Source organism: Apium graveolens, unplaced genomic scaffold (assembly GCF_009905375.1).
Source record: "Apium graveolens cultivar Ventura unplaced genomic scaffold, ASM990537v1 ctg2912, whole genome shotgun sequence".
NCBI classification, from domain to species: Eukaryota; Viridiplantae; Streptophyta; class Magnoliopsida; order Apiales; family Apiaceae; genus Apium; species Apium graveolens.
The window spans coordinates 114,213-134,479 of NW_027417846.1; the positions used below are offsets into that span (position 1 = coordinate 114,213).

At 30.9% G+C, this 20,267-nt stretch overlaps 1 protein-coding gene and 2 long non-coding RNA genes across 9 annotated transcripts; all 3 read left to right on the forward strand.

Annotated features, from left to right (window-relative positions):
* The first annotated feature begins 1,668 nt into the window (after positions 1-1,668).
* On the forward strand, positions 1,669-7,991 carry LOC141700785 (uncharacterized). 6 transcript variants are annotated; one of them, XR_012566512.1, is made up of 6 exons: positions 1,669-2,064; positions 2,399-2,664; positions 2,986-3,040; positions 3,294-3,423; positions 3,972-4,067; positions 7,723-7,991. It is a non-coding gene; the product is annotated as an uncharacterized LOC141700785 (long non-coding RNA). The 6 variants fall into 6 exon arrangements; XR_012566510.1 differs by having other exon boundaries at positions 1,669-1,952; positions 2,020-2,064; positions 2,399-3,040; XR_012566511.1 differs by having other exon boundaries at positions 1,669-1,889; positions 2,020-2,064; positions 2,399-3,040.
* A 4,469-nt stretch (positions 7,992-12,460) lies between these two features.
* Positions 12,461-14,207, forward strand: LOC141700786 (uncharacterized). Its single transcript, XR_012566514.1, has 5 exons — positions 12,461-12,677; positions 13,079-13,240; positions 13,324-13,425; positions 13,541-13,584; positions 13,670-14,207. It is a non-coding gene; the product is annotated as an uncharacterized LOC141700786 (long non-coding RNA).
* A 3,553-nt stretch (positions 14,208-17,760) lies between these two features.
* Positions 17,761-19,750, forward strand: LOC141700787 (uncharacterized). 2 transcript variants are annotated; one of them, XM_074504471.1, is made up of 6 exons: positions 17,761-17,829; positions 17,983-18,101; positions 18,201-18,347; positions 18,636-18,695; positions 19,026-19,115; positions 19,230-19,750. In XM_074504471.1, the coding sequence occupies exons 2-6, from the start codon at positions 17,994-17,996 to the stop codon at positions 19,560-19,562; spliced, it is 738 nt and encodes a 245-aa protein (XP_074360572.1). In that variant the 5' UTR covers positions 17,761-17,829; positions 17,983-17,993; the 3' UTR covers positions 19,563-19,750. The 2 variants fall into 2 exon arrangements, with proteins under 2 accessions (XP_074360572.1, XP_074360573.1); XM_074504472.1 differs by having other exon boundaries at positions 19,029-19,115.
* The last annotated feature ends 517 nt before the right edge of the window (positions 19,751-20,267 follow it).

The following is a 20,267-nucleotide window of genomic DNA, read 5'->3' on the forward strand; positions in this document are numbered from 1 at the left end:
CATGAAATCATCAAGTACATAACATATACACAACAAAGTATTTGTGTGAGATACATGATTTAAGATTGGATTTAAAGGTTAGGCTGTCAATTTAAAGGGTTACTAGTTTTGTGAATTTCAAATTTTAATTTTAATGATCCAATTGTACGAATGTTAATTTTGTTAGTTTTGAAGGGTTCATGAAAAAAAATCCATTTATAGACACTATATCTTAACTATTATAATGTATTATTTTTTTATATAAAATTATAAATTTGACTATTATGGCATTTTTTTGTCACATATATAAAAATAACGGTAATTATTAAGTAAATTCAAAAACGGTTTAGATGGAGGCACTACTAGAATTCTTATTATAGATACCGGTACTTGGACATCCGTTGTTCACACGACCAATGTTAAAAGGGTATATCGATATCGATATAATTTATAGTGATGTTAAAGCTCACATCACACCCTTAGTCGATAGATTCTCACTTTCAGCACATTATAAATATACAGATATGAATTTATAAAAGTAAGTAATAAACAAAGTATATATAAGATTAAGTCGAATGCATAGCTATAGTTTGTGTATAATATTGGACCAAAATAAAAAATATATACTTCAATGCATATACTTTGTCTTATAAATGCATAAATGGATAGTTGATACTATATTTAGCACTAAAATAGCTATAGCTATCCTCACCCTATTATTATATAATTACGAATGAAATATATATATTTTTTATTTTAAATGAAATTTGGAAAAGAGCTACAAAACTTCACTAAATTTGGAAAGATATTAGTGTAAAATAGAACCAGTATTCGACTTAAAAGGCATATTTTACACAAAAATATACTTTTTGATCTCATATTATAACAATAGATGTAGTCATTTTAGCCTTTAGCACTTGACTTAAGTACCAATTTTTTCTAAAATAATTACTTCAAGATTTATTAATATAATAGAGTTTAAATATTTTCTATCTACAGGTAAACTTCGATAAATTAATACACCCGAGATCATAAAAAAATATTATTTAATGAAAATTATTAATTAATAAATCAATTAATAATTTTATTAATTTATCGATATACATCATTTTTAATTTCTTTTAAACATATTACAAATATATATGCCAAAAATGTTATTAATTATCATGATGCAATGAATACCGAAAATGTTATTTATTATTGTGGCGAAAATAAAGAAGTGACATAATTGTTGAATATGAACAAACAATTAATACTGTTATAAAAAAATGGAAAGAAGATAAAAAAGGAAGATTATAAGATTATTGTAACCACTCTAAATGATGTCCTTAAAACAACAATATTGCTTATTTTCTGTAGGTCTAGAGTACGCCAAGCTCCCTAAAAAGGATACAAGTACATGGACAAATAAATTTCATAAGAAAGTAAGTTTACATTATAGTCTTATTTTAAAAATATAGTTTAAAAAAATATATAACTTTAATATAAGACAAAATTATTAATTTATATATTTTATGCGACTTATATATTTTAATAAAAATTATTAACTTATGAAATAAGAGAATTATTAATTTATATTAACGATCTGGGTCGGGATTATAAAAAAATATTACTTAATCGAGGTTATTAATTTATTAAGTATTATTTTATTGAAGTTTAAGTATACTGGACTCAGACCCGGGGAAAACTTTTGGACTAGGGCAGGAAAACTTTTGGGCTAATGCCCCCCAAATTTTCTTACAACCACACTCAATCGACTCTCTCTGACTCAAAATACCGTAACTCAATCGTCTCTCACTTTCAGCACTTCCACTCTCGCTGGCTCTCTACCCTCTCTTTCTGGCTAATCTCTCCCGTTAATCTCTCTTAGAACCACCCTCACTTTCTCTTGACACAACTTGGGATCTCTAGTACGTAATAAGGATTTTGGATTTCTAATTATGGCTCAATTGATATACATGTCAAGTTAGGAAGTTGAGGCTCAATTGATTTGTTTATGTTTATGTTACCTTAAACCTCTTATAATTTTTTTAATTTCAGGTATTCATCTAATTAGGGATTTGCATTTCAAGGCTTTGATTTAAGGTGATTTCAATTTCAGGGTTTTGTTTTGATGTTTATGTTCTTAATTTTTATGCTTATTTGGTTTATTTTCTATGAAATAAAAGAAGTTCGCTCTACCTGCCTTTATTATTATTCCTACTCGTGTGCTGTGTCAAGAAGTATTGATCATATTTTTAAGTTTGATTTTGTTTTATCTGGAAATTTGTGTTTGAGTTTAAGAAATGGGTGGATTGTTTCATACTCAGTGAGTTTTGTCGACGTGTTTTGACTAATTATTTTATAGTTATGTTTAAATTTGCGGAACTGAACCAATTTGCGGAAATATAGCTGATTGTTATGTTGGTTATGATTGTAGGATTATAATGAGGTGATGTTCAGTGCTGGCTTAAATTGGTTCAGTTCACGACGAACGCAGAATTTGGAGTTGATACCATTTTTAGTGTTGTTCTGTTTGGCTTTATTGAAATAAAAAATTTATCATGTGTCGGATTTTAATTTTTGATTGTGGTATTGTGGACAGAAAATAGGGTTGGCAGGTATTGAATTTAGCCGTGCTTCAAACAGAGATTGATTATGATTATAAAGTTGTTAACTTGTTTAAAGGAGAGCAGCTAACTCCTGGTAATATTTCTTTTATATTTTTAACGGTAGTGTAATAATTCTTATCCGGGTAGTAAATAAATCTAACTGAATCTAGTCTATAACTCGAGTCCAAGTTTTTCTTATCCAATTGATTTAAGCCTATGTACCTGATTAAAGTCAAACTCGAGTTGTTTGAAAATGTTATAAATCTGGAGTTTATCTCACATTTAAAACTAGGTTTTGTGTTTAGAAGATGAGATGAATAGGGGTGGAAATAACTCAATTTGTTCCGTCAGAGAACAAATATTTAAATTATAGGGCATCCACTCCTGCTTCCACAATCTGATGTTCTTTGTGCAGGGAACCACTGAGTTTATACTCGCGAACTGTGTTAATTTGGATCTACAAGTACCAAGTAAGTTGATGTTTTTATGTTTTGATCAGTTATGTCTCTCTTTCATATTTTAAAATACAAGCATGTATTTGAAATGCCTGCTTAATTTATCTTTAATATTATAGAAAATAGGGAAGTCCTTTAAACTACTGAAATGCTAGGTACATTTACATCACTCCTTGTATCTTGATGATTTAAATTTATTATCCTGAGTTTTTTTACTAGTTTATGATGGATTACAAGACTAACTGTGATTTTATATGATTGTTTGCAGTTAGATGTGCAAATTGTATACCTGGAAAAGATTGGTTTGTAGTTGGAGCCGATAACAAAATGATTCGCGTATACAACTATAACAAATATTATAAGATTAAAGAATTTGAAAAAAACACAGACTACATCAGGTAATTGAATCTGCATCCAAACCTTCCATATGTTTTGTCAGCGTGTGATGACAAGCTCATCATGCTCCAGGACTGGGAGAAAGGCTGGGAATGCACTCAATTGTTTTGGCAAGATAAAACATATTTACACTTATTATTTTTTTTTGGATGATTGACTTGTAGATTTTTTAATTTACTGCTAGGTTTTTCTTGACAACACAAGAGAGTCGTTCTTTTTCCTGTTATTAGATTCTTTTGTGTTTTCCTCATCGCTGTTTAGCCATATTAGTGTCGTTCTTTTAGCAAATTTTATATCCTGAGACTTTTTTAGAAATATGAATGCATTATAGTGTCATTTTACAAGAATGTATATGGGATTAAACAACTCCTTAGTGGGCCCTGTATTACGATCCGATAATATTAGAGTGTCCTACTTTTTTACAAGGGCATTATTATGTATTACACCGTAAATTGAAGCATTTTCCAAATTTGCCAGAAGATTCTATTCGTGAGATACGTCATTCGTCGGAATATGTTTTGAGCATAATAATAATTCTTCTTTGGTGCAGATTTACTCAGTTTGAAATGTCTCTGTCAATAACTTGAAGTGCCTTGCATAGAGGAAAATTGGTCCACAATGGGCAAATATGCATATTGTTTCGCAGGTTTGTCTTGTGGATTTAAACTTTACTGCTGAGACCTTTTCATAAGATGTTTTACAAAACTTTATGAAGTCCTTTAAATTAATTCATGTGCATGAGGTTGGCCATTATTTTTCCCATCAATATTGCAATAATTATTCTTATTGCTTACCTATTATTAAAAGTTTCTTACCTGTAAAGAAACCATCTGTTTATATCAATAAAATGAAAATAGTAGGTTGCTCACACTACAAGAAAAATGGCTAAATATGACCGAAATTTTCCAGTCATATTTAATCAAATTTGACCTCTAGCGGTCGTATTTAGTTAAATATGACCGAAAGTGTCGGTCTTTTTAGACTGGTCAAATTTAGTGAAATCAGTCAAATTTAATTAAATCCGACCGACTAAATATGACCGCTCAAATATGACCAACTAAATTTGACCGCCTAAAATTGACTTCAATCGGTCATTTTTATATTTTGACCTTTGACTTCAAAATTTTTGTAAAAATTGAATTTCCCGCCTCTAGTCACAAAATACCACGACCAACGGTCAAATTTATAAATTTATCCGACTTATCACCAGTCAATTTTATAAATTTGACTAGGTTATTTTTTGGTCTAAATTGTAAATATGACTTCGTTTGTGTTAGCCGAATTAATAAAAATGACTGATTTCGATCAAATTTAAAGAGCAAATATGAGTAATATTAGTCAAATATAATTATTACATGAAATATTGGTATGCTAAATGTGACGAAAAACGGCCAAATTTAACATACAATTATTTTAAAAAAACCGGCCCTGTGAACCAGTATATCCATAACCTGTATATACGATCCACAATCTCCGAAAATAAACAAAAACTCAAATAATATAAAGATAAGTTTAAATTGTGCCATCCAAATAACTTCCTTAAAACATCCAAAAGGTTATACATGCCAATACATTGTAAAAATTTGACATCTAATAGCTCAACAAGTTAAGCTAGGCTGGGAAATTGATTGTTCAATCCCAAAAAGTTAACCCAAAAGGAGACATAACACATAAGTTTATGTCCCAAAAAGTTAGCTACCAAGGAGAAATTAGTTGTTATATCCCAAAATAATTATCTAAGAGATGATAATAGTAGATATTAGAAGTTCATTCGATGGCAAAGTCAACCTACTAGTACTAGTTAGAGCAGGGAGTGTCACGCTAATGGAGGGAGTAATTCTCAGCATCCTGATCTTCATCATCTTCATTATTGTCTTGGAAGTGGCTGTCATATAAAGAAGCCTTTTCAATTCTAGTACCCTACAATACAACATATAATCTGTATCAACTATCTATAGAAATTGCAATTTAGATTCACATGCGGTAAACAAACTAAGATAACCAAAATATGAGAAGTTCCAGGAACCCAGGTCAAACCCCATCTTTAAACATTTTACTTTGTACATATCAAGCATTTCTTGATTTAAACTACAAACTTGCACAATTTATATTTAGGCATTAGTCCTAAATATATGAAGTAACACATGGGACACATTATAAAAGAACATAACATATTATTTTCTTCTCTCTGGATTATACCCAGGTTAAATGAACCTGGAAATACGAAAATTGTCATACTTCCAATAAATAAAAGGTCCCTTATTTCTAGAAAGTGTAGAAGTAACTTCTTTAAAATCCAGTAGAAAACAGCTCAATTAAAACTATTTATCTTCAACATCATTAAATTCTTAACGTCTTAATATTCAAAGAGATAAGTAGTTTCCGCTTTACCTTTCTATTCTGTTCTGCTAATATTGTTGTTATATGCTTGTAATTTTAACTATTTTAAAACCTTAATAAGTATGTGGATGGGAATTTAGACGATGTAGAGCATTAACTAGTAGGTCGCATGAGGTGGTTATGAATAGCTATGGATGCTATCCTGTTTTACAATGAAATCACTAAATAAAAATTATAAGTTTAATTAGTTGAAGGAGATGTCATAGTAAATTTAGTTATGTCTATGTAAGTCTACATGATATTCTATTAAAGAATAAATGGTATTCATCCACGCCCTCTTTGTATTCTTCCGTTAAATACTTCAAATCATCGTCCCGATTACGACCAACCCAACTACGAGCGTATGTCATCTACAAATTATACATACGTGATGTGAGTTGAATTCAAATTACAATAAATGTGAATAGATCATAAATAATCAATTTAAATTAAACAAATCGATAAATTGACAACCATTATAATTTACATTAATATTCACCATAAAAGTTCAATTAATTATAATCATGGTTCACAACTAATAATAACACTAATTTCATCAACAAATTAAGAATTCCCAAAAATACATATACATGTGTACAACCAAATAATAGTTCCATACTATATTAAGAAAGTAAAATTAATTAAATGCAAAAGTTAAGGAATGAAACTTACTTGATGATTGATTAGATCTCATGAAAAATGAGGACAAAGGGTGGAGTTATGGTGGACAAAGGGTGGAGTTATGGTGGAAGAAGAAGGCAAAATGAGAGTAGAAAGTTTAGTAAAAAAGGAAATTTTAAAAAATAAGCAGAAGGTATCAGATCTGAAATGGTTTAATTTGACCGAGGGCAGTCATAATTATAAATCTAACTGTGTGCAGACATATTTGTATATTCGACAGAAGCAACGGAAGGCAGTCAAATTTAGTACATTATTAAAATATATCTAAAAAATAGTAAACAACAAAATTGACCGGTGACAGTCAAACTTAATATGCCCGACTTCAGTCAATTTGGTTCCTGATAATATCTCTTAGTTTTGGCGGGAATTTTGGCGCCATTTTTTTTATGACCAAGCCTAAATATGACCGGCCTCAGTCATATTTGTGCCGCTCAATTTTGGTTAGCATGGCGGGAAATTTCCCTCCATTTTTTGGCAATGTTAAAAACTAAATATGACTGATTAAATGTGACCGATAATAAAATTGACTTTCATCGGTCATATTTAATCCTTGACCAGGTTTAGAATGCTGGGTAGACATTAAATTTGACCGCCGACATTGAAATTTAAGTCTGACCAATTATATATGTAAGTTGACCATAAATATGACCACCGTCGGTAAAATTTAGCCGCAGTCATATTTATTCTGTCAAATTTACCCTTTTTTTCTTGTAGTGTAAAATGATCTCACAAACTTTACATCATTATTACAAACAATGTTTGAATTGGTTAACACTTGTTTGATTCTTCTTTATTAATCATGTTTTGTGATTCTTTTCTATTTTTATCAAGTTCTACTATATATATATGTGTGTGTATATATATATGCTGATATGATAAAGTAAAATATTTTTAGTATTGACGTGATAAAGTGTTTTTCCTCTTGCACACGTACTTGCACTTGAGTCAATTTATCATTGTTTTTATTGCTACATTAAACAATTCTTGATTAGCCTAAGTTCTGATAAATAGTTGAATTCTTAAAGTTAGATATTGGTTGAGTATGAATTTGTTTTTTGTTCTTTTTAAGGTTTGTTATTTTGAGCAATTTTTTTTACTGTCAGCCAAGAGTATACATGGTTTTGTAGTTACTCCTGTTGTGCAAATGCTGCAATTTACAATTGATTTTGTTTCTAATTTGTTAAACATTTATGTTGTTTGTTATAAAGTAAATTTCACTTAATGGAGATTATATGTTTTAGTGCAAGGTACTAGAATCAACAATGTGAATTGAACGACTGATTTTCAAAGCAATAAAGATGAAGACGAAGATGAAGATGCTGACCAGTAGAGTTATTTTTCTATAGACTGAAAATATAGTGTCATCTAATAGCTAATCCTTTGGGATACAAAACCTAACGTCTAACAGCTTCCTTTTTAAAATTAAAAGTCAATTCATATTGTGGATGTATTGGTCTGCTCTAGATGGTCTGTAATTTTTTTGCTAATAATAGTCATATTTTGCTTGTTATATTTGACCAAAATCAGTCATTTTTATTAATTTCACCAACTCAAATGTCGTCATATTTATAAATTTGACTATATACTAAAATAGTCAAATTTATCAAAATGACTGAAAATGTGTCGGTCAAATTTATAAATTTGACCGCTGTCTGTCATATTTATTTATAAGAGGCGGGAAATTCAAATTTTATCAAAAATTTAAAATCAAAAGTCAAAAATTTTTAATTACCATTTTCAGTCAATTTTAGTCGGTCAAATTTATTCGGTCAAAAATGAACGGTCAAATTTAGTCGGTCATATTTAACTAAAGATGACCGATTTTGCTGAATCTGACAAGCCTAAAAAGGCCCACATAATTCGGTCATATTAAATCAAAAATAACCACGGGCAGTCATATTTAGTTAAATATGACTGAAATTTTTCGGTCATATTTAGCCGTTTTTCTTGTAGTGCTTAGAGTATTGTGATAAAGGGAAATTGTTAATCGTTCCGGGAACATCGAATGGGAATCTAGTTAGGGTTTTTGATTTTGGACTGTAGATTCGGAGCGTGAGGACATTCAGGCTAGGAAAGGGAAGGGTATACTGTGTGGTAGTAGTTCAACCTTTGTAAAATAGGAAAGCGAATCGAGGCAAGTAACTCTGCCTACTTGTATAAGTTATGCATGGAAAAGATATTGATGATGCCATGATAGAGTATTCATCTTTTATAACACTTGTGATAACCTCATATTGATTCTTGAACCCTGATATTGATTTTTGTACCATACCTGTTATTGGTTCCTCAAAACACCCTGATAATGTTCTTGTAACGAATTGATTTGATTATTGTTTAAACCTTTACTCGAAACCTGTTGATTCATACCCCAATTACCCATTGATTCCTTTGGATACTTTGAATTCTTGTTAACCTTGTAAGAACCTTTGTGAACACCCTTGCGTATTGTTTTGAACAACTTATATCTTTCCTTTATATACCTTATTTCGTAATGATTTCTAAGACTGATCTGATTCCCTAACTTATGATCCTTATTGTCATTTGATCTTGACCATATAATTTGTATTTGATTGTTTTGATTCATTTTATTTCTTTGAATCCCTGAAATTGAACTTAAGAATGATTTTTGACTTGAAAGAGTCCGAATGATTTCATATTCTTGGTAATGATAAAATTAATTTAGTAAAACCTTTATTTTCCAACACAAGGTTTTCCAAATGAATTCCTGATGGATTGTATTGAGACGTAAAAGACTAGTGGGACTAGTCCAGTCATATAAGAGACTAGCTAGACTAGTCCAATTTAAGGCTAAAATTATGCCATAGGTACCTTAACAACCAGATGGAGGTCGGTACGGGCTGATCACCCGTATTATTATTTTTGAAAGTTAAAGTAGTCCAATCAAGGGTTCCCTATCAATTTATAAAAGATATTGAATACATTGCTTTAAGAAATTGATTCTGTGAAAATGAAATGGTTTATAATGATTCGAAATGAGTTGATTGTGTTATTGTTTATCATACAGCTTTGAGAACCCTGATTCTTATTTTGATATTTTTATCAATTATATAATTGATTCCCAGAGTTCAATAATTTCTCGCTCTCCATTTGAAAGATCCTTGAGATCCTAATGATTTGTGATGAATGTCGGCTTTCTCCTTATCTTGAACCTTGATTCTTGAAAGCCCAACTATCTCTTCATAAACCTTCCCTAGACCAAAGATAGAAATCTGCCACCTAGAGATTTTCATTAGAATGCCTTAAAAATAATTGTGAATGGATATTAATTATTGCATCATAGAAATGTCATTTAGTTAGTTGTTGAGTTTTATACACATATATTATGTTTTGTTCTAACCATGGCAGTTAAGCAAGAGGATGGCCAGACTTAGGCGCACTTCTCGTAAGAGTGTACCTGGTGGACCCTACCATGTTGTAGGCTTCCAGATGCCAGAGCAGGCAGTACAGGTTGTGTGTGAGCAAGCACTTAGTCGGAAAGTTTATAAAGATTCGATGGGTTATCTGTCGGTTCCAATTCAGAATTAATTGGGTAAATTAAATATTATTTTGGGTTGTAATATATATTATCTGGTTGGTAGTTGTAATCTTGTCTCAAACTTAATCATGTTTGATCCTGTTATTAGTTTATCGGGGTTTATGCTTAATTATTCTTAGTATTAAGGTGTGTGGGTCCTCATTTTCTAACCCCGAGATTGAGGGCGTCACACATTGGCATGTTCATGCATAGACAATAGCGATCTTGGTTGCTCTTTATTATTCACATGATCATGCGAATGTGACTAAGCATGATCATGCATGCACTTCTACTTTAAACAGTTCACTTAATGCACATATATATATATCAGTTGCTTTTGGATGTATATTGTTACATTTAATTATTCATGTTCTATCTGCATGTTCTATCAGTTGCATATATTTGTACTAATATTTTGTTGCACTTTATATTAAAGGATTGAAATGGAAGCTAAGAAGCAGAAAAATTCCAAGAATAGTAGTGAATCTAAAACAGCCGAGGAAGCCAATGAGTTTCCTCTACAAATCAAAGTAGCAGAATAATGCGATCAGTCTGAAGGACCAAAATAAACACCAAATGAAGCAGCTGACTCTGTACCAATAGCTAAGGAGCAGAAAAAGCCAAATAGAAGTAGGGAATCTAGATAGCAGAAGATGCCAGTGGTCAGTCTGAAGGACCAAAAGAAATACCAAATGAAACAAAAACTAAACCAGCAACCAGTATTAAAACTTCAAAGTAGAGATATGGATCTGCGCGAGGTATTTTAATAATGTACAAAATAGTGATCAAGAAAGCTCAGGAAATGAAAATTAATGTCAGATGAAATATGTATGGAGAGCCTGAAGGAGATACTAGACACAACTTTCAGTCCTACATTGAGATGCTAGGTAGAACTATGATTCCAATTGATATTGCAAGCTCGCCTAAGGTGGATCGGAAATTAAAAGCCAACTTATGGTTTGATGTTGAGGTAAAATTTTACATGTTCTTAGGACAATGTATAATTGTTGTTATATCTGTTTTTAAGTGTTTTCATAGTACATTCAAAATTCCTCCCGAATGTGAGGCTTTGGTGCTAAAGTCGGCAGGAGTGAAGTGGAGGCAATTCAAAACTATGTTGACTTCCGACTATGTTATGCCGTTTGTTGGACAAAAGAAAAAGCTTAGGAAACCTCTAAAGATATCTTTTTTAATAGGACTTCAAAAAATATTGTGTTTAGTATATAACTTAAATAGTGTACAATTTAGATAAAAGACTTTGAAGTACTAGTTGTCATTTATAAAACTACAATAAAACCAAAAACATTATTATTTTTGTTATCAGAATTTAGCATATGACATATTAATAAATTTAAGCACATCAAACATAGTTAATTAGTTATAAATTTATGAAGATTATAAACTTATAAATTTTTAAATATTATAAATTTGTAAACAGACACTTCGGAGAAGATAGGATATAAAAAAACGCCACTAGTTTTTATTTAATTTTCTTGAGGTGTAAGTGAAAATAGTTTTTCGCTACAGCCATCGTGTAAGGATAAGAGCGAGCGGGTGAAAAAGCGGAAATATCCACACTGCATGTCGAGGAAAGGGTATATTAATTTACAAGAAGATGAAGTAAGAAACTATCAATGTTGCATTTTTTGTTTGTTTTTCATGGATTTTAAATATTTCTATATTTTAAACAGATAAAAGCAGAGAGGTTGCAGTCTGGGGAGAAGGAAGATAGGGCAATTTTTTGGTTGAAGGGCCGTAAGAAAAAAGATGGGGTATATGACGAAGAAGTGGAAGAAATAAATACAAAAATTGTAAGTAAAATACTTTAGTAGACTTTCCAAGAAGGTAAGCAAATAATTTTTCTTTTTTGTTTTCTTATTTTATGTTGACATGATGCCTTGCTGGAGAAGAAGGAAAATGGAGAATTTCAACCACTAGGTGGTGTAGATGTGTAGAGCAAACCCTGGAAACTCTTCAGCATTCAGGACGAGTTCGTGGCATTGAAGGGTTCGTCACCCCAACATTGTTTTTCGATTTGCCTATAGAGAAACAAATAAGAATTACAAAGGCTAATTTGATGGACCGTGATCGACAGAGGGATGATGAGATGAAGACATTAAAGAAGGAATTTATGGCACATAGTCAAGCTCTAAAGACTCAATTTTCTCCAAATTTATCTGAGAAAGCAGCATCATGTCATGGAATCCTTGATGAAGGTGTAAAACCAACTGTTGCGAAGGAATTATTGGAGGCTGAAGATGACAATGAATGCATTTATTTTGACAAAGATCTATCTGACCCAAAGGTAAGAAGCATGTAGTATTAATATGTGATAGTGCACACAATACATGTTTACGAAAATTATTTATTTTATGTCTTCCCTTATAAATGTAGGGTACAAAAAAATGTGAGCTGGATGTGGACAATATTGAGAACAAGTTTGCATTTGGTATGGTTTTGGAACACCCGGATATGAACAAATCAATACATGGAGTGCCTATACCATATTGATGTTTTCATGTTTTGGTGGATGAGAACATCCAAGAAGAAGGCTTGGTTCTCGTACCCATACGTGGTGAAATATAGAGGGTCCGTTAAACTGTTGGCTCACATTTAACATGGCCTCGGTACATTGTAATCTTCCCATCTGTAATTAAAAAGGTATGTTGACGCTAATAATTTCTCACATTATGTTTAGAAAAGGGGTTTCTATATTTAATAAATGATTGATTAATTAATTTCATAAAAAGGTTAAGGAAATAACTTTGTCAAAAGTAAAAAGTGAGTTGCTATGCCTACAAGAAGAATTTGACAAGGCAAAGACACATAAGAACGTGTCGAGTTGCTTCAGTTTGTTATACAAACATGCGAAAACATTCATGAAAGCTACCGGGTCCTCTTTACCGATTTCGTGCAGTGTAGAGCTCTTTGGAATAGAGAAAACAATATTTGTTTTGCATGAAAATATAATTTCCTTTTTATAGTATTACATGATCGGACAATCTACAATAGCTGCATATATGGTGTAAGCATAGTCTTATTTTGAGCCTATTTTGTTTTAGCTACTTGCATACCGTGGTCACTAAGAATGATGATTTAGATCTTTTTGCCTTCTGCGATCCTGGAGTTACATTTTCCCCCAACAAAGGTTTTAAATCTTACATGGTCAATCAGTTGAAAGAGGGGAATGTTGATCATGTATTCTTCTTGTCACATAACGAGAGGTAAATTTTTACATTGTTACAATTAAATTTTAGGTAATTTTTTCCGCACATTCTAACTTTATTATATTTGTTTTAAAAAATAGTCAACATTGGATTTTAGTCATAATATGGGAGAGTGACATCTATATTTGCAATCCTTTGTCTCAGCCGCATCATTTTCCTAAGATGGAAAAAGTACTGTCAAGGTAATCTCTACGTGTACATGTTTCAGTTTTGATATAGATACTTCTAGATTATTTTTAGGTACTTTTTGACATTTTGTCATTCTATCACGTAGCGCAATAAAATATTTTAATGCAGGAACTGGAAGGGAAAATAAGCGTACAAAAATAAAGAATCTTGTTGTAAGTATTGCATTTAGTCTATTTATCCAGATTGGCGAAGTCCCTTTTTTTCGCTTCTGACTTTGATTTTTGTTATTTTGTAAAGGGATCGCTCAAACAGCCTGGTGCTCATGAATGTGGCTACATCGTCCTGCACTATATGAAAGAAATCATTTCAGATAGAGATATGACATTTAGAACCAAGGCATATCTAGTTCACGTGTTAACTATTAAAATAAACAGTTCTACATAATTCATGTGCTAATTCCTTGACACATTTATTAAAAATTAGTGGGCGACCAAGACCCGTTTGTCTTATATGACGGACGAGCTTGACAAGGTGCGAATGGAGGCTGCAAAATATATCCAGGAGTTGATATGAAGTTTTTAAAGCCCGACTTGATTTTTGCAAACTAGTAAAATGGAACAATATGATTTTGCAAACATTAGTGGTCTCTTATTTGGTATGTTTAAATACGTAGAAGGAAGTGCTACTTGTTTTGGTTCCTCTTATGTTGGTAAAATTTAGACATATATATTAAGTTGTATATATTTTAGTTGGAATATGAGATGTATATGGATGGCTAGATTAAATTTTTGTTGTAGATATTTGGATGTTGGTTGTTTGTTGGATGTCGGAATGGTTAGATGTTGGTTGTCGGAGAATGTGGTTGAATTTTGGTTGTAGACATGGAAGTTAATTTAGTATATTTCTGGTTGTTTATCGGATGTTGATTTAGTATTTTTTTTGCTTTTGTCTGGGTTTATGGACAAAATGCAAAGGCTTATTTTTTTAAAAAAGAACTCAAACATCGGTTCTTGTCATAAAACTGATGTGAAGCAACTAAAAACACATCACCAGCTTAAACTAAAAATGATGTCTAAACTAACAAAATAAATCAAATTATAGGGATGAAAATGATATCTAAAATGTTAAAACGCATCACTTTGTGCAAGTATATAAAAGTAAATCAAAAGAAAACTGACGTCTTCTAGAACAATATACATCGGTTTAACCTACACAACTGATGTTAAAGTAGAAATTTCACATCGATTCCTCAAGTAAAACTGATGTTATAAGTTATGTTTAACGTCGGTTAAGTAAATAAACCGATGTAAAATATAGAGTAAGACATCAGTTTTGTTAAGAATCTGAAGTCTATCAACTAAAAGTTCTTCCCTGTTACATGTTTATAGTGCTTTTTAACCTCCTAAATACCGTTTTTCACAATCTAGTTTTAACATGTTATTCAAATAAAGGGCTAATTATACATCAGTTTGCTAAGAAAACTGATGTCTATGTACATCTTTGACATGGACTAAAAACTGATGTTAAAGACCCCTACGTTTCTCTACACATGCAAAGACATCAGTTTGAAAAAAGAAAGACATCGGTCGATGTCTAAGGGCATTTTTCTAGTAGTGTAGTTTATATAGATGGTATTACATCATATAGTTACCTATATGTTAGTTGGATTGGATTGTAATCATAACATGATCTCAATCTAGCAATAGTCCAATTTGGTGACCAATAATGATACTATGTGTACCTTGTTGTTGACTAAATTTTGTTAAGATCACATTCTAAAGATGTTACATGCCTAGTATAACTTGTGCAGAGCTTAAATATTTCTTAACACATTATTATTGTGCTCTGAAATTCAGACCTAGATATGTATATTTCTTGAGGGGTAGAATCTTGTTAATGATTATAATTTTGACTATTCTATTTTTTGAGCTTAGTATGTAAAGGCTTAAGTTTGGGCGAGCTATAGTGTATAATGTCGTGAAAAAAATTATAAAAAAGAGAAAAATATATAAATGTATGAATAGTAGCAATAAATTACTCACCAAAAATTGTGGTATACTTGACTAGGTTGAGCTCGTTAATACTCGAGTAATTAAGTTTGAGGGGACTTTGTGCCTAGTAATCTAAATCCTTTTTATGGTATGGGATTGCTAACTTAACACTCACTACATGGGCATTACTGCATAAATCTTTAGGGATCTCGACCATTGCATAATTAATTAAACCACCTAATATCTATGTGTGTATAATATGGTCGATAAAGTCTTATGTAGGTCGTAACTCGCTTACACTAAGGAGACACCGAACCTTAGACCGAGCACAAAAAATATCATACGTACATATTGTTGTCATGTTGTAGAAATAAAGAAGACATAAATATCCCTTGCTAAACTTGAACAATGGCTGATGGTAAGTAATGAAGTGTTTAAGATCTATTCTAGTTATCAACTTGGGAGCTATTAAGTCACATGACTTGTCATATTTAAACTTGTGTATCTTTGTTCTTGGTTCATTAAAGTGCATTTTATCAAACTAAGCACGCACGCATATTTTGTACTTTTGTTAACTATATGGTAATATTGTGTGTGAGCTTGATATATCTAAACTTGGTGCATGAGCTGAGGGCTATATTTGACTTGGCATAAACTTTTATATTTGAGATCATTTATATTGTCACTCATTTAGATTTGTGGTACATTCACTATAGGCCCCCACGAGACCTTACTCGTCAACTAGGGCTATCTCAAGGTTTAAAGAGTTTGTTGCATATATCAAATTCATCCGAGATCACCATATGAAAGTAGAATTAGTTAGTAGTATTATATATTAATTTGCACGAGGATGTGCAAAATATTAAGTGTGTGGATTATTGATAGAGTGTCTATTTATATATATATATTTTAAAGGATTTTTTCTCATATATATAAAATTATATATTTATTTCTGTATTATTAATTAGTGTTGATTATTTTATTAAAGGAAATTAAGAAGTCCCAACTTTAGATGAAATTTGTCTTATTTGGACTTGAATTATAAGCAAATTTGGATTTCGTGGGTTCCATGCACATACAACATAGTCTGGGCCCTAACTCGAAATCTAAAGATCACAAGTAGGAAATCTTATCGCCCATGCGAAGCTAGCATAAATATCAAGGTTTTAGAAGTGGTCCAACATCAATAATCCAACTTGAGCAGCCGAGAATTAGGCCTGGAAGACAACCTGCAAATTTAGAATCAGAATCCAATTTATCTCGGGAAAAAAACGTTAAAACTCTTAATTATATTATATTTTTACATATTGTATAAAGGACCATTACATATTAGAGTATTGAATATATATAGGCGTATTCTTGAGAGAAGGGAGATAAGCAGTTTGAGAGGGAGATTCGAAGAAGAAGTAAATGGATTCATCGAGATTTGAAAGCAACTTTAAAGTTGTATTCTTTGTACATAAATTTTTACTCATGATTTCCGATCTTAATATATATTTTGTTTCTCTTATAATGAATTACTGATTCCTTTATCCAAGAGTTGGGTAATATTCGTTGACTTAATAAGTTTATTTTACTGTATTGTGATATTCTTATTATCGTTAATATATCATTGAGCGCTTTATACAACTAGAGCACTAGCTAACTTCTAATTGAATTTTTAGGAGTTAAAACAAATACGGAGAGGAGTTGTAATTCTAGTACATCATATGATAGACTCAATTAATTTATTATATGGCGAGATTGATATATGAATTGTATGACTATAATCTACTTTGGGAGATAATTTGTAAACATTATAAGAATTGTTTTTGACCAAACAAGAATACAAATTAGATACTCATATTAATAATTATCCAAAATCCTAGCTCTTTTATTACAAATTTTATTACAAATTAGACACTCAAAATTAAGATTTTATTTGTAAATATAGGTGTTAACTCTATTGTTACAAAAATGTCATTTAAACATTTCTTTTTGAAAAAAATGTCATTCAAACTTATATATACAAAATCATATTTATTTTAATTATTTTTCCAAAGTTAATTTTAGATATTTTTCACATGTAAAAACTAGAAAAAATAATTTAATTGTTAAATATAATAAATTTTCTTACACATTCAACATCCAATTAAATGAAAAGAAATTTTTTTATATTAAACTTTTAAGAATTAATTTATTTTTGGATATTTTAATTTCCTGTTTCTACTTAGAAACTTACACATCACTAAATCCTTAGAAAACAAGTAGAGGACCAATCATTGCAATAATTAGAGGATTTTATAACTAGGTATTTATAATAAAAGTCCACCTAACAACCAATTACTAATAAAATACTAAATTACTAATTCTAGAACCTTCCTACATCCTATATACATACATTTGAACAAGATTCAATTAAAACACTCCCTTGTTTTTTTAGCCCTCAAGCTCTCTCTATACTTTTTCTTTGCATTTCTTAAAGCTGTAAGCTAATTTAGTTAATCAATGATATCAGTGAACATATGCATAATTGATTTGGAACATTATTTTTATTTAGATAGATTAACGTTTATAACAAGATATATCATATTCATTTCCTTATATTTTGTATGTACTGCCATCATTTCATTTTTGCAGCTTCAGAGATAATGTCAAAGAAAATTTCTATGGGGGGAGAATCATGTGGTGCCCCATCAGCCAAGCACCCAAATGCGGCTGAAATAGAATTTGATTCCATGAACCAAAATCAATCTCTGGTAATATTTTTGTATTATTTAAAATATGAAAGCTTTATATTTTATTTTATTAGGAGTTATTATTATACCAAACAACCTAATTTCTAAGGTGATAAGCAGTTCACACCACTAATGCCTGCACAAATGGGGTCTGGATCCCAATCCATGACTCCAGGAGGAGACTGGTCGTTGCGGTTGCAGCAGGTAGAAACCCCGACACCGGGGATTTCAAGGTGGATGCTAGCATATTACAGGGTAAATAACAAGGTAAATTTTTACGTTTTTTTATTTTATCAATTGTTATATATTAATCTCTAATTTATTAGATTTTGACATTACTTTTCGTGGGCCCCATGGAATAAATAATTTTGAACTGGACTAAACTTTATATGCAATGATTAGTTGATATTTACTATCAACAAAAATGATTCTAAGCATTAGTATTTATTGCAAAAAATATTAAAAGATATAGTAAATAATAATATAACTCTTTCTAATATAATCATCATCACCCCCTTAATTACAATATTTCTAATTGTTGATTATCTCATGCAGGAATCTAAGCCTTCTGATCTAATTGCTGCTCTGAGGGGGTTCATGCATTACCCAGAAAAGGTTTCACAACAACAGAAGAAATATTTATTTTTAGTTATTTTCATTTCATATATATGTACACATCATATGCTAATAACTTGAACTTTGAGAACGTCTTTTTGTCAAAGCACAAACTACAAAAAAAATCTACAAAAATCGATGAATAGTTTTATCTATTAAAAAACATAAAAGAAAATTGTCACATTATTCTTAAATATAATTTTAAATGAACTTACTTTTGTGGCATAGAATTTGTTTATAATTGATAATGTTTATATCCATATCCACTATCTGATAATAATTGTTATTGCTGCATTTTTGTTTCTTTTTGTTTATAATCGTTTTTAACAGAAGGATTCAGCCTCAACCCTGGCTGGAGTAATGGATTACATTCACCAAACCAAGGGGGAAATCCAACAACTGGATGAGAAGCTATATAGGGTATGTTGATTATTTATCTGTTTATCTATAATTAGAATTAACTTTAAGAGTGTTATAGTTTGTTTTAGAAAATTGTCATAGATATATGTGATATCACTTGCTAATCTCACGCAGCTTAGGTTACTACAACAGTCTCAATCAGCTGGTGTGCAGTCTCAGGACACAACTGCGCAACATTATGACATGGCAGGCAGTCCGGTTAGCGGATTGGTTGAAATGCCAAATCAGATGGAGGGAACTGATCACCATGATATATCAGAAATGGGAATTCCTGCTGACCAATCTGCTGAGGCCGTGGATGATGCTGTCGCCATGTATCTAGCTGTGGATGATGCTGACGCCATGTATCTGGTTGTGGATGATGCTTCCGCCATGTATCAGTCTGCTAACCAGGCCGCTGATGTTGCTGCCAGAGAGGGCTCCGGGAAGTCCAAAGCAAGTGCCTAGGGTCAAAACAGGCTCAGGGTCCACATTTTATTCAGGATCATTTTTATGGTCTATTATTTCTATTATTTGATGGAGAGTTGAACTTGTTGGTTTTACAAATTGTGTTTTGATTTTTTTTTTCTGGTCTTCTTCAAATCAGTTAAGTACTTTCATGGATAAAATTAATTTTGATTTCTGATTGTAATTGATGTTTGAGTTTTGTTGTCAGCATATAAATTTCTAGACATCCTAATCAAATGCCAATTTTTATTTTCAAAAATCAAGTTAAATCTAGTTACCTAAATGCAATCAACTTAATCTATGTGGAAAAATTATATTTCCTTCTTTCCATTATCTTGTCCTTTTTACTTTCTTATGTGCTATAGTTTGTAGCCCTTCCCACATTTGTGATTATTTATTTCCTCATTATTGGTTTAGAATTATAAATTTGCTTCTTGGTTATATTTTTACAAAAATTGGTAGTCATACTTAGATACAAATCTAAAGATTAAATTTTAGTACAAATTTGATGTCAGGTTTGGATATAATCGGTTTGGGATATGAATGATTTTAATTGAATTTGTATTTAAATTTGACTTTGATGTTAAAATTTGGATTCAGTTTGAGTCAATTATTTAATTTAGTTTCAATTTTGGTTTAATCTCGTTTCACTACTAGAAATATGGGATCAGATATCGGTTCAAAACCGATGTTAAAAAAAATCTG

What these genes read in the sequence shown, in the direction of transcription:
- LOC141700787 (XM_074504471.1), top strand. Translation starts at nt 17,994, where the DNA reads ATGTCAAAGAAAATTTCTATGGGGGGAGAATCATGTGGTGCCCCATCA. An exon ending in ATTACAGGGTAAATAACAAG is followed by an intron (nt 18,348 to 18,635) that starts GTAAATTTTTAC and finishes TATCTCATGCAG; the next exon opens with GAATCTAAGCCTTCTGATCT. An exon ending in TCATGCATTACCCAGAAAAG is followed by an intron (nt 18,696 to 19,025) that starts GTTTCACAACAA and finishes CGTTTTTAACAG; the next exon opens with AAGGATTCAGCCTCAACCCT.